The sequence below is a fragment of the Symphodus melops genome (assembly GCF_947650265.1).
Source record: "Symphodus melops genome assembly, chromosome: 22".
NCBI lineage: Eukaryota > Metazoa > Chordata > Actinopteri > Labriformes > Labridae > Symphodus > Symphodus melops.
The window spans coordinates 7,903,068-7,924,179 of record NC_136712.1 but is presented as its reverse complement, the minus strand read 5'-3'; the positions used below and the strand labels follow the sequence as shown (position 1 = coordinate 7,924,179).

The following is a 21,112-nucleotide window of genomic DNA, read 5'->3' as shown; positions in this document are numbered from 1 at the left end:
ACCGAGACAATTATAGATATTCCAATTTTGTGTCCAATCAGGTATCTATCCCGTACCCAATCCAAATGTCCTATCAATGGCAACCCATTGTGGCCATGTGTTCTTTTTAATTCTGCTGCCACAAGTTTTTTTTTTTTTTTTCCTCCGCAGGAAGTTCAATAGTTTGAAGTAAAATGTTTGACAGACGTTCGCTCTGCTTCGCTCCTGATAAACCTAATGAACCTCCAACTTCAAACTGACTGCACCGCGTCAGATTTGCGAACGGTACCTGTTCTTGCGTAACGCAAAAAATCCTGGCGTGCTCCAAACGTGACAAGAAGCGAACGCTGGATTCCGAAAATCGTGAATTTAAGACGGAGAGGACAAATGTACATTTTTGCTGCCTGCGGGGAGCACCAAACTGATGTTTAATCTGTAACGAGACAGTTGCCCTTGTCAAAAGTGGAAAAGTAAAAAGTCCTTCTGAAGCAGAATTACCCACAAAACTAACACCTAAACGGTGCTCTTCGTGCAGGCTGTTTTCAGCTGCTTTAACTCAGCAACGTGACACGCTACAACAAAGAGCAGAAGACAGCTTCAAGAATCATCTGAGCTTTTTTCCCCTTTTGAAAAGACAACTTAGTTGTGCCAACCCATGTCTCTACCTGCTACAGAGCTCCACTCCTACATTAGAACCCACTGTTTCGCCGGAGTGCCCATTTTGTGTGATTATACAAACGACAGAAAGCTAATGGCCCTGACAGAGCAGTGCCTAGGCCCATTACACCTAAGGGTGCTGCAAAACACCATTACCACCACAGGCAAGCTTGAATGTTTGTGCACGTGTGTGTGAGTGTGTGTGTGTGTGTGTGTGTGTGTGTGTGTGCTTGCGTGTGTTCATGTAGATGTGTTGGTTGGCAGGAGGTCAAAGGCAGAAAGAGAAACGGAACAGTTCCGACTCTAGATTAACAGTCGTGTGTGTCGGTGTGTTTTTGACCTTCACCACCTTCCCGTTCAGATCTCCAGGGTTTTTCACTCGTCGTCCTCAGATCAGTAAGAACCCCCTCGAATTCTGCCAGCAGAAAGACCTGTTGGATCAGTCTGAGTGGGCTTTGATCTGCTCTTTTTTTTTTTATTTGAAAGAAATGTAATTAATATTTGTACAATGTCTCTCTCCTTTCATCGTTTGCTTTCACACGTCAAACTTATAGTACTCTTAAACTCGTGAAAGGCAACGTATGACCAGCGGACATCCGGGATCCCTTCAAGTGGATGTTGGGGCGGTTCAAATCCTCTCTCTCTCGCGCGTTCTCTCGCTCTCTCTCTCTCTTTCCCTCTCTTTCCCTCTCTTTCCCTCTTTCCCTCTCTTTCCCTCTTTCCCTCTTTCTCTCTCTCTCTTTCCCCCTCTCTCTCTCTCTCTCTCTTTCTCTCTCCCTCTTTCTCTCTCTCTCCCTCTTTCTCTCTCTCTCTCTTTCCCTCTTTCTCTCTCTCTTTCCCTCTCTCTCTCTCTCTCTCTCTCTCTCTCTCTGTCTCTCTTTCCCTCTCTCTCTCTTTCCCTCTCTTTCCCTCTTTCTCTCTCTCTTTCCCTTTCCCTCTCTTTCCCTCTTTCTCTCTCTCTCTCTCTTTCTCTCTCTTTCTCTCTCACTCTCTTTCTCTCTCTCTTTCTCTCTCTCTCTCTCCCTCTCCCTCTCCCTCTCACTGAAGATGAAGATTTGTACGTTTCTTGCCCTCTCAAACAGAAATCAAATGCTTTTCGTTGGAAAGCCATCAGGACGTGGGCTCGTAACGAAGGTGCCAGGAATCAAATGTGACCTTTCACTAAACCCGTTTTTTTTTTTTTTTTTTTTTTTATCACACCAGGGACTGATGATCCTCCTGCAGAACCTTCCAACAATGCACTGGGGAAACGAGGAAGTGAGCGTGCTGCTGGCTGAAGCCTACAGGTTGAAGTTCGCCTTCGCCGATGCGCCGAACCACTACAAGAGATGATCAGCGGATCTCTGAGCAGCTGCTGCTGCTGCTGCTGCTGCTCTCGCCTCCTAACGCTCCAACCTTTCCTGCCCTGCAGTCGCCTACTGAACTCGGAGGGACCCCGTTCCTTAACCTGGAAGGGACCTGGGGTTTCTTTTTCTTAACCTCCTTTTTCCCCTTAGCGGCCATTTGAACTTTCAGCTACTAAGAGATTGAAATCAAACAATGACTGAGAGGACATGCGGTGTAGCATTCTAACTTAACGTTGTTGAGCCTTTTTTTTCTTTTTCTTTTTTTTTTTTTTTTTTAAATTATTGTTCTCTGATCAACTCTGAAATTTGCACTCCGTCAGCTCAATCCAGAGCCCCTCGTGTGACTGAACTCCACACACTTTTGTTGGAGTTTGCTAAACTTAAATGTTCTTTTCTGCTTTTTGATTTTTATCAGAAATTCTATGCCATTTGTTTTTTGTTTTGTTTTTTTTACACAGAGGCAAAGACGTTACCCCTATCTCGGTCTCAAAATACAAAACAAACACTCAAAAGGGCGACGTTTGAGATGGTTTAAATATCACAGCCATCTTCCTCTCCTGCTTTTGTTTTCTATCTCACCCCGTGACTTTCAACAAGGGGAAACTGGGACTCTACAGAGAGAGATCATCCGACTGTGACTCTTTCTTTTCCAACACACCAATTCAACCACCGAACTTATGGTAAAAAAAAAAAAAAAAAACAAGAAGCAGGAAGCCATTTGGAACTAGATATCTACTTATTACCACTCTCTCGCCTTAGATCTGCTTATGAAGGGCCAATTTTTTTTTTTTTTTAAAAAGAAGCCATGACTACCTCATAACACACATTAAGAAACCAGTGAAAACTAAAACTCAATAAACTACGCTCAGACCGACGAAGCACATATCCAATATTTGCTGTGTAAATCCGATATTGACGCGTCCTCATCCTCCCATCCCTTCTTCTCTTTCTGTCAAAGGAAAGAGCTTTTGAAACTTTGCCATGAATAAGAGTGTCGAGTCCTTCCTCTGAACGCGAAGGCCTTCACTGCTGTTCATATATTGCCTTTTTAAACGGGAGTTTTTGTTGCCTCGCGCGTAAGGAAATTGTTGATCTACAGTACGTCCTGCTAATTGAATCATGTGTATCCAACTCCGAAATGAACAAAACCAAAAAAAAAAAAACTCATACGCAAGTGGGCATTAAAAATGAGTCTGTTCCCAGCTCACCACTCGACGCGTTGTGACTCATTCGAGGTACTGGCTCATTTAAATTTTCTCGTTTTTAAACACTCTGTGCTGCGTCTCCTCCCTCAGAAACAGCCGACCTGTTAAACTCCGGCCTCTGCTGTCCTCCCTTAACAATATCTTAGGACGTTGTTCTTTTACACGGAAAGTCTCACCATAAGGCGTGACATTTAACAAAGCTGCTAATGTCTGCAGCCTCCTTGTCACCTCTCCGCCAGAATCCATCACTGTCCATCAGCCCTGTCCATGAAGACGGTGTGTGAAGGAGACAGGGAGAGGGTCGTCTGTCATTGGCTGTTTCAGTGCTTTTTTTTTAATTACTTTTTTTCTCTCTCTCTTCCTGAGCTGTCGGCCTTTGATCATGCATTAGGATTTATTTTTTTCGTCTCATATCACAATATGCACATGCTCTTGACATGGAACACATTATATTCTCTCTCTCTCTCTCTCTCTTTCACTCGTCATTTTAACGATTTCTCTTTTTCCTAGTCTAGTTTTTTTTTTTTTTTTTTTTTTTTTTAAATGCTGTTTACATTACACATCTATTAAGTTGTGCCTGACTCGAAAGACATGATGCGTTCAAATGAACTTTAAAGGTTTTATATTTTTTCTTACTCGTAAAAAGATAGAGATTAACGTTTTGTGCAAATCAGGTTTGGGACCGTCGTGACAGCATTTAACAGCTCTGACCTGCAAGTTGTTGGTTTTCTTACTGCACCCTCGATAGCGACTGTTATAGGAGACTAAGCAACCATAAACCAGGTACACACGGCCTGTACAGCTGTGAAGTTACCCACATGTTGAAGCAGTGTAAACGGGCCTGGTGAAAGGGATCGTCAACATTTTTTTGCATGATCGGATTGGGTTGAAAATTCCAACAAAACGCCCGAAATTGTATCAATGGGGTTCAGCGTTAACTTAAAAGTCACATTTGGTGTGTCCAGCCAAGTCGATGTGTAGTAACAGAGTTATTTTCAGAGCCAAAGAGAGCCTCATTAGCCACAAATGTTTCAGATAGTGAAAAGAAAAGTCACTTTTAAGTGAGCGTGGAAAGCTTGACGGTCATGGTGACATCGAACAAGAGGGTTTGGGATTCGTAAATCATTGTTCCATTGATAATCCAAAGGCAGTGTTCTCAGATGTATGTTGCCTGATTGCACAGATATGCATTGAATTCCAGAGAGTCGGGGGGGGGGGGGGGGATGTTATGGATTATGATCGTGTGTGTGTGTGTGTGTGTGTGTGTGTGTGTGTGTGTGTGTGTGTGTGTGTGTGTGTGTGTGTGTGTGTGTGTGTGTGTGTGTGTGTGTGTGTGTGTGTGTGTGTGTGTGTGTGTGTGTGTGTGTGTGTGTGTGTGTGTGTGTGTGTGTGTGTGTGTGTGTGTGTGTGTGTGTGTGTGTGTGTGTGTGTGTGTGTGTGTGTGTGTGTGTGAGTGACTGGCCTCCCAAAGTACATTTGAAATGACTTAATAACAATCAAAAACACTGCTAGGCCTTCCTGTATTCTACTGTCACACAATGTCTCCATGGTAACAAAGACCCACGATTATTGCTGGCTGGAGCCCTTTTTCGAACATCTCGCACCACACGTACAGACAAACTTTGGACATTCTATGGAGCGTCTTCAGGAGCATATCTTTGAGAGCTACTTTCATTTCTTTCCTCTTTTTTTTTCCCACTCTTATTCTCAAGGCAGGAAAATTGTGTTTATGATAAAATCATGCCCGCCCTCTCCCAACAAAAAAAAATCTAATACTTCTAGAGATCGTGGGTGATGAGCCCTGGCTGTCGAATTTAAAAATGTGTACAGAGAAGATTTTGGAACATAAATATGTAAATATAAAGTGTAAATAAATCCTATATATAACATAAGGCTTTGAGTGAGGTGTCAACTGGGTTTGTGTGCTCTTTTTTTTTTTCTCCCAAGTTTGTGAACTCGGTTTTAAGGCTGTTTGCAGTTCTCCTTGTGTGTTTATGATATATGAATCCAAATATTGAGAGCGCAAGAAAATCCAGGTCGAGTTGATGCCTGGGCTTGATGCAGTATATTTTAAACTCTCATTTCCAAAGAGCCTCTTTATCCAAACACCAGTTTGTTTTAGGGTTCCGCCTCCCAGCGAGCCTATGATAAAAGCTACTTCTATTTAATCTTTAACACAGCTGAGGGTGAAAATCAGCCTCACCAGACCTTTATGGTATCTTTTCCTTCCTGTTCTTTGATTACATTTTAAATTTCAGGACTTGTATTTATAGCAGCTGTAATCTACTTGCCAGTGCCACACCAGGAAATGATGCAGTTGGTGTAATTTCTGCATGCAAGAGTGAGCGCTGTGAGAAATCAATAACTAGCAGTGAATGTGTCTGCTGTCGTCATGTACCGTACATACACAGTCCTCAGGCAAACGCTTCTTGCCTGAACACTCTGCAGTATGCAGCATTCGTACCTCCTCAAGTATAGTAGTCTGCATTTTTGCTTTTTTTAACTCTTCAACTTTACAATCTGGAAGTGTATAGATAAATACTGTCAGTGTGTTTTGGGCAATTGTTGGTATGACCATGCATTTAGTTCAGAAGTTCAGACCTCCTTTGTCCCTAACCCTCCAGGAAGGTCTGAACTTGGTTTATGAAATCATCTTTGTCAGATGCAGATTTGTTTAAAAAAAAAACGAGAAAATACGAGAAACACAAGTAAAGATTTGGGCAAGACAGAATGAATAAGATTAAATACAAGAATGTAAAAGGAACAGGTATGGTACGTAATGGATGGTACATTCTAATGAACCAAGATATATTTACGAGTCTTATCTTTGTATAAATCCCGTTTTCTCCAGTATTCTTCGCCATTCTCCTTTTGAAGTAATATTAAAAAATGTCATTTTTCCCATATAGGCAATGGAATTAATAATGTTCTTCAAGAGTCTAGTGGTAGGAGGGTTCCTCTGAAGTCATCATTATAGTAATAGCTTTTTTACTTGCCACCATTAGAATCTTTAAAAGGTATATGTCCTTTTTACCAACACCTTCAGGACCGAGTTAGACTGAAGTGAAAGAGAAATCCAATGTAATATTCAGTCTCTGAAATTAATAGTTTCACATCTTTCCAGAAGGACACTCGACCAAGAAACGTACAAAGTCTGCGGGAAACCACTCCACATTCCCCCCAACATGAAGCTGGAGAATCACTCAATTTTGACTTCTGATTTGGGGTAATAAAAAACTATCAGATTTTTCAAGCAGAAGTCTCGCCAAAAAACAATTTGACTTTTATGACTATCTCACACCCTTCCCTGAGTTTGCAGCCAACAGACCAAAAAGCCTCGTGTTGAATATGAATCACTATAGGGAAGAATCTTATGAGCAGAAGGTGACTCCATTTAAACACCTGCATCACTGCTGACGTGATGTATAGGGTTCCTATTGTTACGGCTTTATGTTTCCTTGTACTGTTTGTCCTTTTCTGTTGTCTCCAGCTCAGGTTAAACCACTAATTATTCAACTAGGCTCACCTGGCCACAGAGCTTAAATTCCCAGTGCTGGATTCAGGAAGGAGGCATTTGGAAATGGGACTGGGAATGTCAGGTATTGTCTTTTGTCATATTAGATTCTCAGTTGATCGTCATTATCATTTAGTTTGTTAAATTGTAATTAGACCTTTCTTTTGACTTTGTTAAGGTGTTAACTGTCTTTTACTGGGTTCATTTATGGATTGTTGTTAGCCCCATAGGCCCACCCTATTGTGGAGGCCTAACACCATCAACTTCTTTTTAACATTTAAGTTTAAAAAATGAGCGTGTATGGCTACTATACAGATTTCACCTGGCACTGTGGCCTATCACTGCTACCGCAGAGGCTTGCTAGGATTTAATATGGTTTATAGTGTCGTTAATCACGCCAACGCCGTAATGTAAGCAGTAATAGTTGATAAGCTTAGGAATCCAAAAACCAATTATTCAATAAGTGTTTGCTACAGCTTCACATAGTCTGGAGTATTGATCGAGTACTATTCATTGTGGTCTTCCCAGAGCTGCTATGACATTTCAGGTTGTATTTTTGTTTCTAAGATATGGTTCTTTACTGTTTCAAATGTATATGTAGAGGACTTGTTAAAATGGGTCAAAATCAGATAATACGACAGAGAAAGAGTGCTACCTGAACAGACTATTAACCCAATGAAATGACCTAACAAATATAAAAACTGAGGGAGGTTTAATCCAAACTTAAAACTCCACACAGAGGACTACACACAAAATAACTAAAGGTTAACATTTGTTATAAAACTCATTTTATAACATGTTATTTCAAGAGTATTGTGATTTAAGAACATTTGATCTTAAGAATGGTTGTTGAATGAAGGAAATAGTTTTTGTTGTCTGTGGAAGGTTACAGGTGAGCCCAAGGTGCATGAGGGTGATGGAACTGATGTAAGGTGTTAAGTGCCTACGTCCAGTCCTGGACAAAAGGATAACATCATCATAGGCTCTATAATTCTGAAGTATGTGTTCCACAAGTCAAAAAAAAAAAAAAAAAAAGGCCAAGGACTCCTGAGAGCTAGAATTTTTTTTTTTTTTGGAGATAATGGCTGGTGGTGGAAGAATAAAGAAACAGAAAAAGTGGGTTAAAGTGGGTAGAGTGAAGCAGGGACTTTACTGGGGAGCAGGTTACTAAGCAATGTCATTATCATCATCTTCAAACAAAGAAGGACATTTTAAAACTTTTTAATATAATTGAGTCCATCCTAAATAGCCTCCTGCCCCTTTGCTGCAGAATTCAGTTTTCAACACAGGTGGGTTTGCCCACATAAATGAAAAGTGTGTAAACAACAGACGAGAGGGCAGAGCTTAAGACTTGCTGTGCTAGCACGTCCTTTTGCTGGCTTGGCACATTTTCCCCACCATGGTTCACTTCAGTTCAAAATGCTTTAGCCCTGATGTCTTCCCACGTATTATAAATAACCTCCACCCTGGTCTACAGAGGCAGTAATAATCGCTGCATCAGGGATATGATGTGGGGATGAACAGACTGAAACCAGACTAATGCCCCCCCAAGACAGCAGAAGTATTACCAGGGGAAGTCTGGTGATTACTAATTATTACCTCAGGAAGTTTATCCTGATGTGAAACATCTTGTACGCTATTTCATCAACAATAGCTGCCTCGGATAATGTGCACACTCTGTTTTGAACTAATACTGACATGCTGAGTTGTAGCTCTCAAATTTGAACTATCATAAGCCCATCTAATATTTGGATTTTATGTTCAAATACTTATTCTTGTGTTATGATTTATATTAAAATATATAGGACCCAGTTGTACTAAAGCAGCTGTAATTATCTCACACACTTTGCTGCCAGGAATAGCCCCAGGTCTACTTTTTATTCATTATTTAACTCAGAATTTAATTAGGCTTTTTGTATGTAAAGCTAATATTGTAACAATATTTGGCTGTCTAGGCTTAAACTTTATTTAAGCTTTAAAAACGTTGACTTATAGGTAGGCTTATACTCATGTCTACAATAAGTTGACAGAGTCACAGTATCATACAATCTAAAGAGATTTGCTAGCATTTTGTGCACAGTATTTAGTTTTCCTCACACTTAAATGTGAGTCCACTTACATGTAAAGCAAATAACATTTCTGTCATCAACTGTGCTGTCATTCTCAGAAGAAAATGTCCTACATTTTCTCACACACAAATTAAGTCAGATAGCTTTCTTGTGTTATCTATATTGACTTTAAAACACTTAACCATTCCCTTGTATATAGGCCTATCTTTTTTTTTTTTCTGTCACTGACCTGTCACATTCAATATTGTGCTAAATATTGAACATGATATTCATATCATGCAGCACTAAGAATCTACAGGACGAGCCCAGAGAGAAGTCCCCTGTCTGAGGCTAGAAAACAGATCATTTGTAATCGTAGCCAGCGGCTGAATCCAAAGTGACACTTTTTGGCCACTGCCAAGCGAGTGTTTGTAGTGACAAGTCATTACCTCAGATGGGGCTTTGTTAGCAAATAGGGAAGCTTTTGGTGGAGTGATCTAATCATTACTTGTTATTCACTTAATTAGGCAGAGACCTTTTTGTGCAAAGAACACACAAAAAACAGAGTAGAACACGAACAAACACATCTGGGAGCACGCTGGATTTTGTTTTCTGCTAAGCACAGATGTTATTGTGTTCCTAATGGTGCTTGAAGTAATTACACCCACTAGTGTTACTCGTTGTCTTGTCCTCCTCACCATGATGGCTCAGAAGTTGCCTTACACAGTACACACATACACCACTCTCCATTTACCAGAATACGTCTGCAAATGCATTCTTTTGTGAATATTTTTGGACTCACCGACTGACCCGGTAGCCTCGAGCTAAATAGGCTGTCACATTTCTTAATTTTAATTTATTTAATAGATACAATGCACTTTAACATAGCAATACAATACAATACAATACAGGGCATGAAACTGATGTGCTGCACAACATTTTCATAAGGAAAAAAAATATATGATGTATACATCAACCGCACACAGAAGAGATCAACCTCCCTGTTCTTTAATTTTTATATTTTTTGACAGGGGTATGTATGTCGTTTTTTACTATTTTTCGACAGGGGTATGTATGTCGTTTTTTTCAATTTTTCGACAGGGGTATGTATGTCGGTTTTTATATTTTTGAATGATAATTGTGTTGTCGCAAAGTTACCTGTGCCTCTTTCCACCCGATGCCTTACAAGGAGGCGCTTGTATGTTCCTTGAAATTGCCTTACATTGGTGTTGTTCTTAAAACCTTCATGTACTCTGACGCCAGACAAGAACAGCTTCAAGTGGTCCTAGCTGAGTTTGTAGGTCAAAAGGTATCAAGCTGGGGCAGCTAGCTGCTCTACCTGATCTAAATAGATGTACTTCACACCTCTGACACAAGCAATGAAAGCATAAATGGCAGTTCTCTTCTGCGTAGAGTGCACATGTCCAAGCGTGGCGTCGTCTCTTCCTTTCATTTCGAGCCCACGACTGAGTGACTCTGTTTCTTCCGACAGAGCCTTAGCATAGTGTTTGTTTGCTGGCTTGATCTGAGCTTTGTATACTTCCCCAAATAGGTTCTAGGGATGATGAGCTCCCTCTCACAATACTCAACTCTCCTTCATGTCCCTTAAGGCGCTCAGTAACAATTCACTTCTAATGATCAGATAGAGCTCAGATAGATTCTTATATACTGTAGAAAAAGAAATGTTAAGAATTATAAAAAACTCACATAACTTCACTCTCAATGGTGAAATTATTCCCTCAAAACTGATCTATAGAGAATGCAAGTTAATACTGCGGCCCCCAGTGAGTTTAATAGGTCCTCCAGTGCCCCCTGCAGGATCTTTGCAGCAGGTCAAGTGATTGACAAAGTTGTTCAGTGGGTATTGGGATGGGAAAGGGGTTGTGGGGGGGTCAGACCTGTTAGGACAGTGAATACTGGTGTGTGAAAAGGTGGGGCAGAGTTAACAGATTCATATACTGTACAATTGCAAATGAAGTAATGAATACAACATAAAATGATTAAGAAACCATTTAGAGTTGATCAGCTTTTGTGATTTTCTTTGTTGTTTTGCTGATTTTCTGTGTTTTATCAAGACTTGTAGGATAAACCCAGAATAGTTACGGGATAGGCAGAAATCGGCCTGGGCTCAGCCTATTCCAGGGGTGCAAACTCATCAGAGATGAAAAAGGTGACATGGAGTGCGTTTGGATTGTCTCCTTTCACTCTCCTTTTTACCTTAATCTCAGAAGCATTTAAGTGGCAACCATGATAAGAGCGGTTCGAATTCTCTAAAAGTGAGAAAAAGGTGGGTCAATGCTTCCTTTATGACCTCATTTAGAAACACTGGACCATTCTTTACAAAAAGAGATGAGAAAGTGCCGCCAAAAATTCCTTGTGGCCACCATTTTGAAAGCGACTCGCTCATTCGAGTGTTCACGGAAACGATTTGTTGTAGGAGAAATTTGGAGACAACCTGCATTTGGTTTATATTGATTTGACTTCTAACTTGTTATGGCCTTTGTAAACCAGAGTGTACAACATATATTACTGCTATTGGAAAAGCAGTAATCAAAACAGCTGCAGATTTCTGGACTACTTTCAGCAGCTTAGTAATATTGCACACAGTGTCTCCCAACGGGTCATTTCAATCCTGACAAAAGAACCTACCCAACTGACAACAGAAGTGGAAGAAGGAAATTGGGTGGGGCAGAAAGTCACAAGGTTGGATTGGGCAAAACCAAGGTGGAAGGGACCTTTATAAGGTGACAAAGGTTCACTGATACAGTCTGATACTTTGGAAGGGAGTTATAAGAGACTCCCTAAGAAACTCTGAATAAATGTGTGAATAAGTGTTGATTTTGTTTGTCAAACCCTCCCCTGTGTGTCATTGTCTAAATGAGAGAAAGGAATGTATAATGTGATCATTTATGCTCAGAGACAATGTTACCAAAGAATGTAATGGACTGTTGGAAGCCCGTAAAGATTTATTCTGGCAGTATTCTCTTTCTTCCCTTTAGCAGACCCTCCCCACCAATTGGACTGGTAATCACCGACTGACCCGGTAGCCTCGATACATACATACCAGGTGACCCTGGTCCTGCCTGTCACCATGCTGGGAACCCACACCAACGTCCACCTCATGAAAATCCTCCTTCGGGGAATAATGTTTTGCAGTTATGGGTTGGGAATCTAAGACTTCTCCACACTGTGCCTTTATGCTTCTCCCTACCCGCCCTGCAATCCCTAGGAAGCAGATCCTGGTGAGCACGGAGGGCACTGACAGACACTTTTCCTTCCTCGAACTTAGTGGCTGGTGATGTATTCGACAAAATTGTCATCATGCATCATCCAGTACTTAGTGCCTAGGAAGGTTTCACTCTGTCAATTGCAGGACTGATTTCGGGTAGATGAGACCTAGTTAGGGTTCTGTTTTTTGTTCATGTTTATGTTGATGTAATTTTTGAAGTGGATATTTGCCATGGACATTTAGAGTTTACAAAATTGTGTCAAAAGGGGGAATTGTTGACATTTTATCCAAGCTTCATTTCTGTTTCCAAACATCATTTCTGCTTGTGCAAAGCAACCAACCAACCATCTGTATGACCTTGTGACCTATTCAACATCAGTTTAGTCTGCGTCTGCAGTTTAGTCTACTTTGGATGCTCATTTCTGAGAAATGGGGGCAGTTAACCCTTTACTGAGAAACCACATAAACTGACTTTTGAAAAAAGTCATATAAGCTGTCACAGATTGACTTTGACGTGGATAAGTAAGCTACTCATGAGTATGCTTTTCCTTTGTTTGATGTTATTTTTGTTTCTGCTGTCCTGTGAGTTCAGCAGAGAAAGAACTATCAACTGTGACTTGTTGCATTACCTGTGATCAACCTGCAATAAACCAGCTTTTGATTTTGTCTCGATATTCCTTTTAGCTTAGACAACTAAATATCAATTTATAATTTACAAGAAAGCCCCCCCAGCTTTAAAAAAGAAAGAAACGCGATACATACCCCTGTCGACAAATTGAAAAAAACGACATACATACCCCTATCGAAAAATAGAAAAAACAACATACATACCCCTGTCGAAAAATAGTAATAATCGACATACATACCCCTGTCGAAAAAATGAAAAAAACGACACACATACCCCTGTCGAAAAAATGAAAAAAAACGACATGCATACCTATGCAAAAAAAAAGAAAAAAAAACATACATACCTCTGTCGATAAATACAAAAAAACGACATACATACACCTATCGAAAATTAGAAAAAACTACATACATACCTATGTCGAAAAATACAAAAAAACGACATACATACCCCTATCGAAAAATAGAAAAAACAACATACATACCCCTATTGAAAATTAGAAAAAACGACATACATACCTATGTCGAAAAAATTAAAAAAACAACATACATACCCCTATCGAAAAATACAAAAAAAACGACATACATACCCCGATCGAAAAATATAAAAAAACGACATATATACCCCTGTCGAAAAAATGTAAAAAAACGACATACATACCCCTATCGAAAATCAGAAAAAACGACATACATACCCCTATCGAAAAATACAAAAAACGACATACATACCCCTGTCGAAAAATAGTAATAATCGACATACATACCCCTGTGGAAAAATACAAAAAAACAACATACATACCTATGTCGAAAAAATGAACAAAAAAACATCCATACCCCTGTCAAAAATTAGAATAAATGACATACATACCCCTGTTGAAAAAATGAAATAAATGACATACATACCCCTGTGGAAAAATACAAAAAAACAACATACATACCTATGTCGAAAAAATGAACAAAAAACATCCATACCCCTGTCGAAAATTAAAAAAAAATGACATACATACCTATGTCGAAAAATAGTAATAATCGACATACATACCCCTGTCGAAAAAATGAAAAAAACAACTGTCGAAAAATTGAAAAAAATGACATACATACCCCTGTCGAAAAAATGAAAAAAACGACATACATACCCCTGTCGAAAAATTGAAAAAAACGACATACATACCTATTTCGAAAAAATGAAAAAAACGACATACATACCTATGTAGAAAAATTGAAAAAAACGACATACATACCCCTATCGAAAAATAGAAAAAACGACATACATACCACTATCGAAAAATAGAAAAAACGACATACATACCCCTGTCGAAAAATAGTAATAATCGACATACAAACCACGGTCGAAAAATTGAAAAAAACGACATACATACCTATTTCGAAAAAATGAAAAAAACGACATACATATCCCTATCGAAAATTAGAAGAAACAACATACATACCTATGTCGAAAAATACAAAAAAACGACATACATACCCCTATCGAAAAATAGAAAAAACAACATACATACCCCTGTCGAAAAATACAAAAAAACGACATACATGCCCCTATCGAAAAACAGAAAAAACGACATACATACCCCTGTCGAAAAATAGTAATAATCGACATACAAACCCCTGTCGAAAAATAGTAATAATCGACATACATACCCCTGTCGAAAAATAGTAATAATCGACATACATACCCCTGTCGAAAAAATGCAAAATACGACATACATATCCCTGTCGAAAAATTGAAAAAAAGAACATACATACATCTGTCGAAAATTAGAAAAAACGACATACATACCTATGTCAAAAAAATGAAAAAAACAACATACATACCCCTATCGAAAAAACGAAAAAAACGACATACATACATCTGTCGAAAATTAGAAAAAACGACATACATACCTATGTCGAAAAAATGAAAAAAACAACATACATACCCCTATCGAAAATATGAAAAAAACAACATACATACCCCTGTTGAAAAAATGAAAAAAACAACATACATACCCCTATCGAAAATCAGAAAAAACGACATACATACCTATGTCGAAAAATAGAAAAAACGACATACATACCCCTGTCGAATAATTGAAAAAAACGACATACATACCTATGTCGAAAAAATAAAAAAAACGACATACATACCCCTATCGAAAATCTGAAAAAACGACATACATACCTATGTCGAAAAATACAAAAAAACGACATACATACCCCTATCGAAAAATACAAAAAACGACATACATACCCCTGTCGAAAAATAGTAATAATCGACATACAAACCCCTGTCGAAAAATAGTAATAATCGACATACATACCCCTGTCGAAAAATAGTAATAATCGACATACATACCCCTGTCGAAAAAATGAAAAAAACGACATACATACCCCTGTCGAAAAATTGAAAAAAACGACATACATACCTCAGTCGAAAAATACAAAAAAACGTCATACATAACCCAGTCGAAAAATTGAAAAAAACAACATACATACCTATGTCGAAAAAATGAAAAAAAGAACATACATACATCTGTCGAAAATTAGAAAAAACGACATACATATCTATGTCGAAAAAATGAAAAAAACAACATACATACCCCTATCGAAAAAATGAAAAAAACGACATACATACATCTGTCGAAAAATTAGAAAAAACGACATACATACCTATGTCGAAAAATACAAAAAAACGACATACATAGCCCTATCGAAAAATAGAAAAAACAACATACATACCTATGTCGGAAAAAATGAACAAAAAAAAATCCATACCCCTGTCGAAAATTAGAAAAAATGACATACATACCCCTGTCGAAAAATACAAAAAAAACGACATACATACCCCTATCGAAAAATAGAAAAAACGACATACATAACTATGTCGAAAAAATGAAAAAAACGACATACATACATATGTAGAAAAATTGAAAAAAACGACATACATACCCCTGTCGAAAAAATTAAAAAAAAAACATACATACCCCTGTCGAAAAAATGAAAAAAACAACATACATACCCCTATTGAAAATTAGAAAAAACGACATGCATACCTATGTCAAAAAAAATTAAAAAAACAACATACATACCCCTATCGAAAAATACAAACAAACAACATACATACCCCGATCGAAAAATAGTAATAATCGACATACAAAACCCTGTCGAAAAATAGTAATAATCGACATACATACCCCTGTCGAAGAAATTGAAAAAAACGACATACATACCTATGTCGAAAAAATGAAAAAAACAACATACATACCCCTATCGAAAATTAGAAAAAACGACATACATACCTATGTCGAAAAAATGAAAAAAACAACATACATACCCCTATCGAAAATTAGAAAAAACGACATACATACCTATGTCGAAAAAATGAAAAAAGCAACATACATACCCGTATCGAAAAATACAAAAAACGACATACATACCCCTGTCGAAAAATAGTAATAATCGACATACATACCCCTGTCGAAAAAATGAAAATAACGACACACATACCCCTGTCGAAAAATTGAAAAAAAACGACATACATACCTATGCAGAAAAATTGAAAAAAACGACATACATACCCCTGTCGAAAAAATAAAAAAAAAACATACATACCTCTGTCGACAAATACAAAAAAAATGACATACATACCCCTATCGAAAAATACAAAAAACGACATACATACCCCTGTCGAAAAATAGTAATAATCGACATACATACCCCTGTGGAAAAATACAAAAAAACAACATACATACCTATGTCGAAAAAATGAACAAAAAAACATCCATACCCCTGTCAAAAATTAGAATAAATGACATACATACCCCTGTTGAAAAAATGAAATAAATGACATACATACCCCTGTGGAAAAATACAAAAAAACAACATACATACCTATGCCGAAAAAATGAACAAAAAAACATCCATACCCCTGTCGAAAATTAGAAAAAATGACATACATACCTATGTCGAAAAATAGTAATAATCGACATACATACCCCTGTCGAAAAAATGAAAAAAACAACTGTCGAAAAATTGAAAAAAATGACATACATACCCCTGTCGAAAAAATGAAAAAAACGACATACATACCCCTGTCGAAAAATTGAAAAAAACGACATACATACCTATTTCGAAAAAATGAAAAAAACGACATACATACCTATGTAGAAAAATTGAAAAAAACAACATACATACCCCTATCGAAAAATAGAAAAAACGACATACATACCACTATCGAAAAATAGAAAAAACGACATACATACCCCTGTCGAAAAATAGTAATAATCGACATACAAACCACGGTCGAAAAATTGAAAAAAACGACATACATACCTATTTCGAAAAAATGAAAAAAACGACATACATATCCCTATCGAAAATTAGAAGAAACGACATACATACCTATGTTGAAAAATACAAAAAAACGACATACATACCCCTGTCGAAAAATAGTAATAATCGACATACAAACCCCTGTCGAAAAATAGTAATAATCGACATACATACCCCTGTCGAAAAAATGCAAAATACGACATACATATCCCTGTCGAAAAATTGAAAAAAAGAACATACATACATCTGTCGAAAATTAGAAAAAACGACATACATACCTATGTCGAAAAAATGAAAAAAACGACATACATACCCCTATCGAAAATCAGAAAAAACGACATACATACCTATGTCGAAAAATACAAAAAAACGACATACATACCCCTGTCGAAAAAATGAAAAAACGACATACATACCCTTGTTGAAAAACTGAAAAAAAGACATACATACCCCTGTTGAAAAATTTTAAAAAAAAGACATACATACCCCTGTCGAAAAATTGAAAAAATCGACATACATACATGTCGAAAAATAGTAATAATCGACATACAAACCCCTGTCGAAAAAATGAAAAAAACGACATACATACCCCTGTCGAAAAATTGAAAAAAACGACATACATACCTATGTAGAAAAATTGAAAAAAACGACATACATACCCCTATCGAAAAATAGAAAAAACGACATACATACCCGTCGAAAAATAGTAATAATCGACATACAAACCCCTGTCGAAAAAATGAAAAAAAAAACGACATACATACCCCTGTCGAAAAATTGAAAAAAACAACATACATACCTATGTAGAAAAAATGAAAAAAACGACATACATATCTGTTGAAAAAATGAAAAAAACAACATCCATAACCCTGTTGAAAAAATTAAAAAAAACGACATACATACCCGTCGAAAAAAAGGAAAAAAACCACATACATACCCCTGTTGAAAAAGTGAAAAAAACGACATACATACCTATGTCGAAAATTAGAAAAAACGACATACATACCCCTGTCGAAAAAAAGGAAAAAAACGACATACGTACCCCTGTTGAAAAAGTGAAAAAAACGACATACATACCCCTGTCGAAAATTAGAAAAAACGACATACATACCCCTGTCGAAAAAAAGGAAAAAAACGACATACATACCCCTATCGAAAAATAGAAAAAACGACATACATACCCCTGTCGAAAAATAGTAATAATCAACATACAAACCCCTGTCGAAAAAAAGGAAAAAAACGACATACATACCCCTATCGAAAAATAGAAAAAAAGACATACATACCCCTGTCGAAAAATAGTAATAATCAACATACAAACCCCTGTCGAAAAAATTTAAAAAACGACATACATACATCTGTCGAAAATTACAAAAAACGACATACATACCTATGTCGAAAAAATGAAAAAAACGACATACATACCCCTATCGAAAATTAGGAAAAAAACGACATACATACCTATGTCGAAAAAATGAAAAAAACGACATACATACCCCTATCGAAAATTAGGAAAAAAACGACATACATACCTATGTCGAAAAAATGAAAAAAACATACATACCCCATCGAAAAATACAAAAAAACAACATACATACCCCTATCGAAAAATAGAAAAAACGACATACATACCTATGTCGAAAAATAGTAATAATCGACATACATACCTATGTCGAAAAAATGAAAAAAACGACATCCATACATATGTAGAAAAATTGAAAAAAACGACATACATACCCATGTCGAAAAAATGAAAAAAACAACATACATACCTCTGTCGACAAATACAAAAAAACGACATACATACCTATGTCGAAAAAATGAAAAAAATTACATACATACCCCTGTGGAAAAATACAAAAAAACGACATACATACCTATGTCGAAAAAATGAACAAAAAAACATCCATACCCCTGTCGAAAATTAGAAAAAATGACATACATACCCCTGTCGAAAAATACAAAAAAACGACATACATACCCCTGTCGAAAAATACAAAAAAACGACATACATACCTATGTCGAAAAATAGAAAAAACGACATACATACCCCTGTTGAAAAATAGTAATAATCGACATACATACCCCTGTCGAAAAAATTCAAAAAACAACACACATGCCCCTGTCGAAAAATTTTAAAAAACGACATACATACCTATGTCGAAAAAATGAAAAAAATGACATACATACCCCTGTGGAAAAATACAAAAAAACGACATACATACCTATGTCGAAAAAATGACATACATACCCCTTTCGAAAAATAGAAAAAATGACATACATACCCCTGTCAAAAAATATTAAAAAACGACATACATACCTATGTCGAAAAATAGCAAAAACGACATCCATACCTATGTCGAAAAATAGTAATAATCGACATACATACCCCCGTCGAAAAATGAACAAAACGACATACATACCTATGTCGAAAAAACCCCCCCATACAAATCCATGTTGAAAAAAAAAACACCATACATACCTATGCCAAAAAAAACACCATACATACCCACGATGAAAAAAGAACGACATACATGCCTATGTCGAAGATTACGCTATACATACCCATGTCGAGAAAAAAAGTCATACATACATACTCATATCGAAAAAAAATTCCAGACATACCTATGTCAAAGAAAACACCATACATACCCACGACGAAAAAATAACGCCATACATGAGTATGTCAAAGTATACGCTACACATACCCATGTCGAGAAAAAAATGCCATACATACCCATGTCAAAAAAAATCGACATACATACCCATGTCAAAAAAATCGACATACATACCTTTGTCGAAAAAAACACCATACATACCGATGTCGACAAAAATGGCATACATACCTATGTCAAAAAAACGCCATACATACCCATGTCGAAAAAAATGACATACATACCTGTTGAAAAAACACCATACATAACTATGTCGAAATAAAGACCATACATGTCAAAAAATTACCATACATACAAAAAAGGACATATGCCTATGTCATAAAGAAGACCATGCTTACCTGTCAAAAAACGCCATGCATATCTATATTGAAAAAAAGAACATACATGCCTGTGTCGAAAATTAAGACCAAACATATTCATGTTAAAAAAAGACCATACATACTTGTCCAAAAAAAGGAGATGTATACCTATGTTGAATAAAATGACATACATAAGACGATTAAAAGGACATACATACCGATGTGGAATAAATAGACCATATACAACAGAATGTATGAGGAATAACTATAAAATGTTTTTATTATACATATTATCGAAAACATTTATATCGTATCTTGTTGTTTAGTCTTAATCTGTTTTTTGTTTTTTTGTTGTGGCCACCTCCTCCCACATACATTATGTGTAATAGGCCCCATTGTATAGGTCGTCCTGAAATCCTGGCTGCTGCTCCTGTTAGGGGCTGGTGACATCAGAGGGTCAAGTGAACGTCGAAATAACTTGTTTTTATGTTTAGATAACAAACTTAAAAAGATTTAAAAAAAAGACATTTTAATGATTGGTGTCCTTACGTAAGAAATTACTTCGATATACAGAACATAAATTTTTTTCCTTCAATTTTCAATTACTGCTTAAACTACATAAGTGTTTAAGTATGTATATTTCAAAAACTGAACATGGTGTCGATAAAAACTTTCCTTAATTGTAGTTAAGAACTGTCTGTGAACATCCTGTCTGATTTTGATTTCCAGAGATACATGTGATAAGGTTGACGCTGTCCATTTCAGAGAAGCTTTAATTTTCCCTTATCTCATTTTTTGGTAAGATGTATAAAATATTAGTTTTGCAGTAAAATAGTTTTATACAACCATCTGTTTCAAAAACTAGACATGTTCAAGTTCTGAAAAAATATGGTTGTTTTTTTCTACCTTGGGTAGGGGTATCTCAAAAACCAAAGCCTTTTGGGGGGGTTTGTTCCTCTACTAAATACTCCCCCTTTACAAAAAGTTTACATTTCTTAGTAGTTAAAAAATATAAAAATAAAAAACCCTAACACCCCCCGCCCCCCCCCCCCCCAAAAAAAGTAAATAAGCTTAACACCCCCCCCCTTAAAACAAAATAGAAAAAACTGTAACACCATTCATTCAACACTAATTCAAGAAGTAAACAAGTTTTCACTACTTACAAAGTCAGTCAAAGGAATTCAGACAGGGTTGTGAAGAAACAACATGA

The 21,112-nt window shown here is 37.0% G+C and overlaps 2 protein-coding genes across 3 annotated transcripts in view; both read left to right on the top strand.

Moving 5' to 3' along the window:
* tbc1d22a (TBC1 domain family, member 22a) overlaps positions 1-5,079 on the top strand; it is a 40,388-nt gene extending 35,309 nt beyond the window's left edge. For both annotated transcript variants that reach the window (XM_079335003.1, XM_079335002.1), the window contains one exon: positions 1,840-5,079. In XM_079335003.1, the coding sequence (XP_079191129.1) occupies positions 1,840-1,968 (129 nt within the window). In that variant the 3' untranslated portion in view covers positions 1,969-5,079. The remainder of the gene's footprint in view (positions 1-1,839) is intronic.
* LOC306817815 (L-threonine ammonia-lyase-like) overlaps positions 1-21,112 on the top strand; it is a 310,968-nt gene that overhangs the window by 185,001 nt on the left and 104,855 nt on the right. The window lies entirely within an intron of this gene.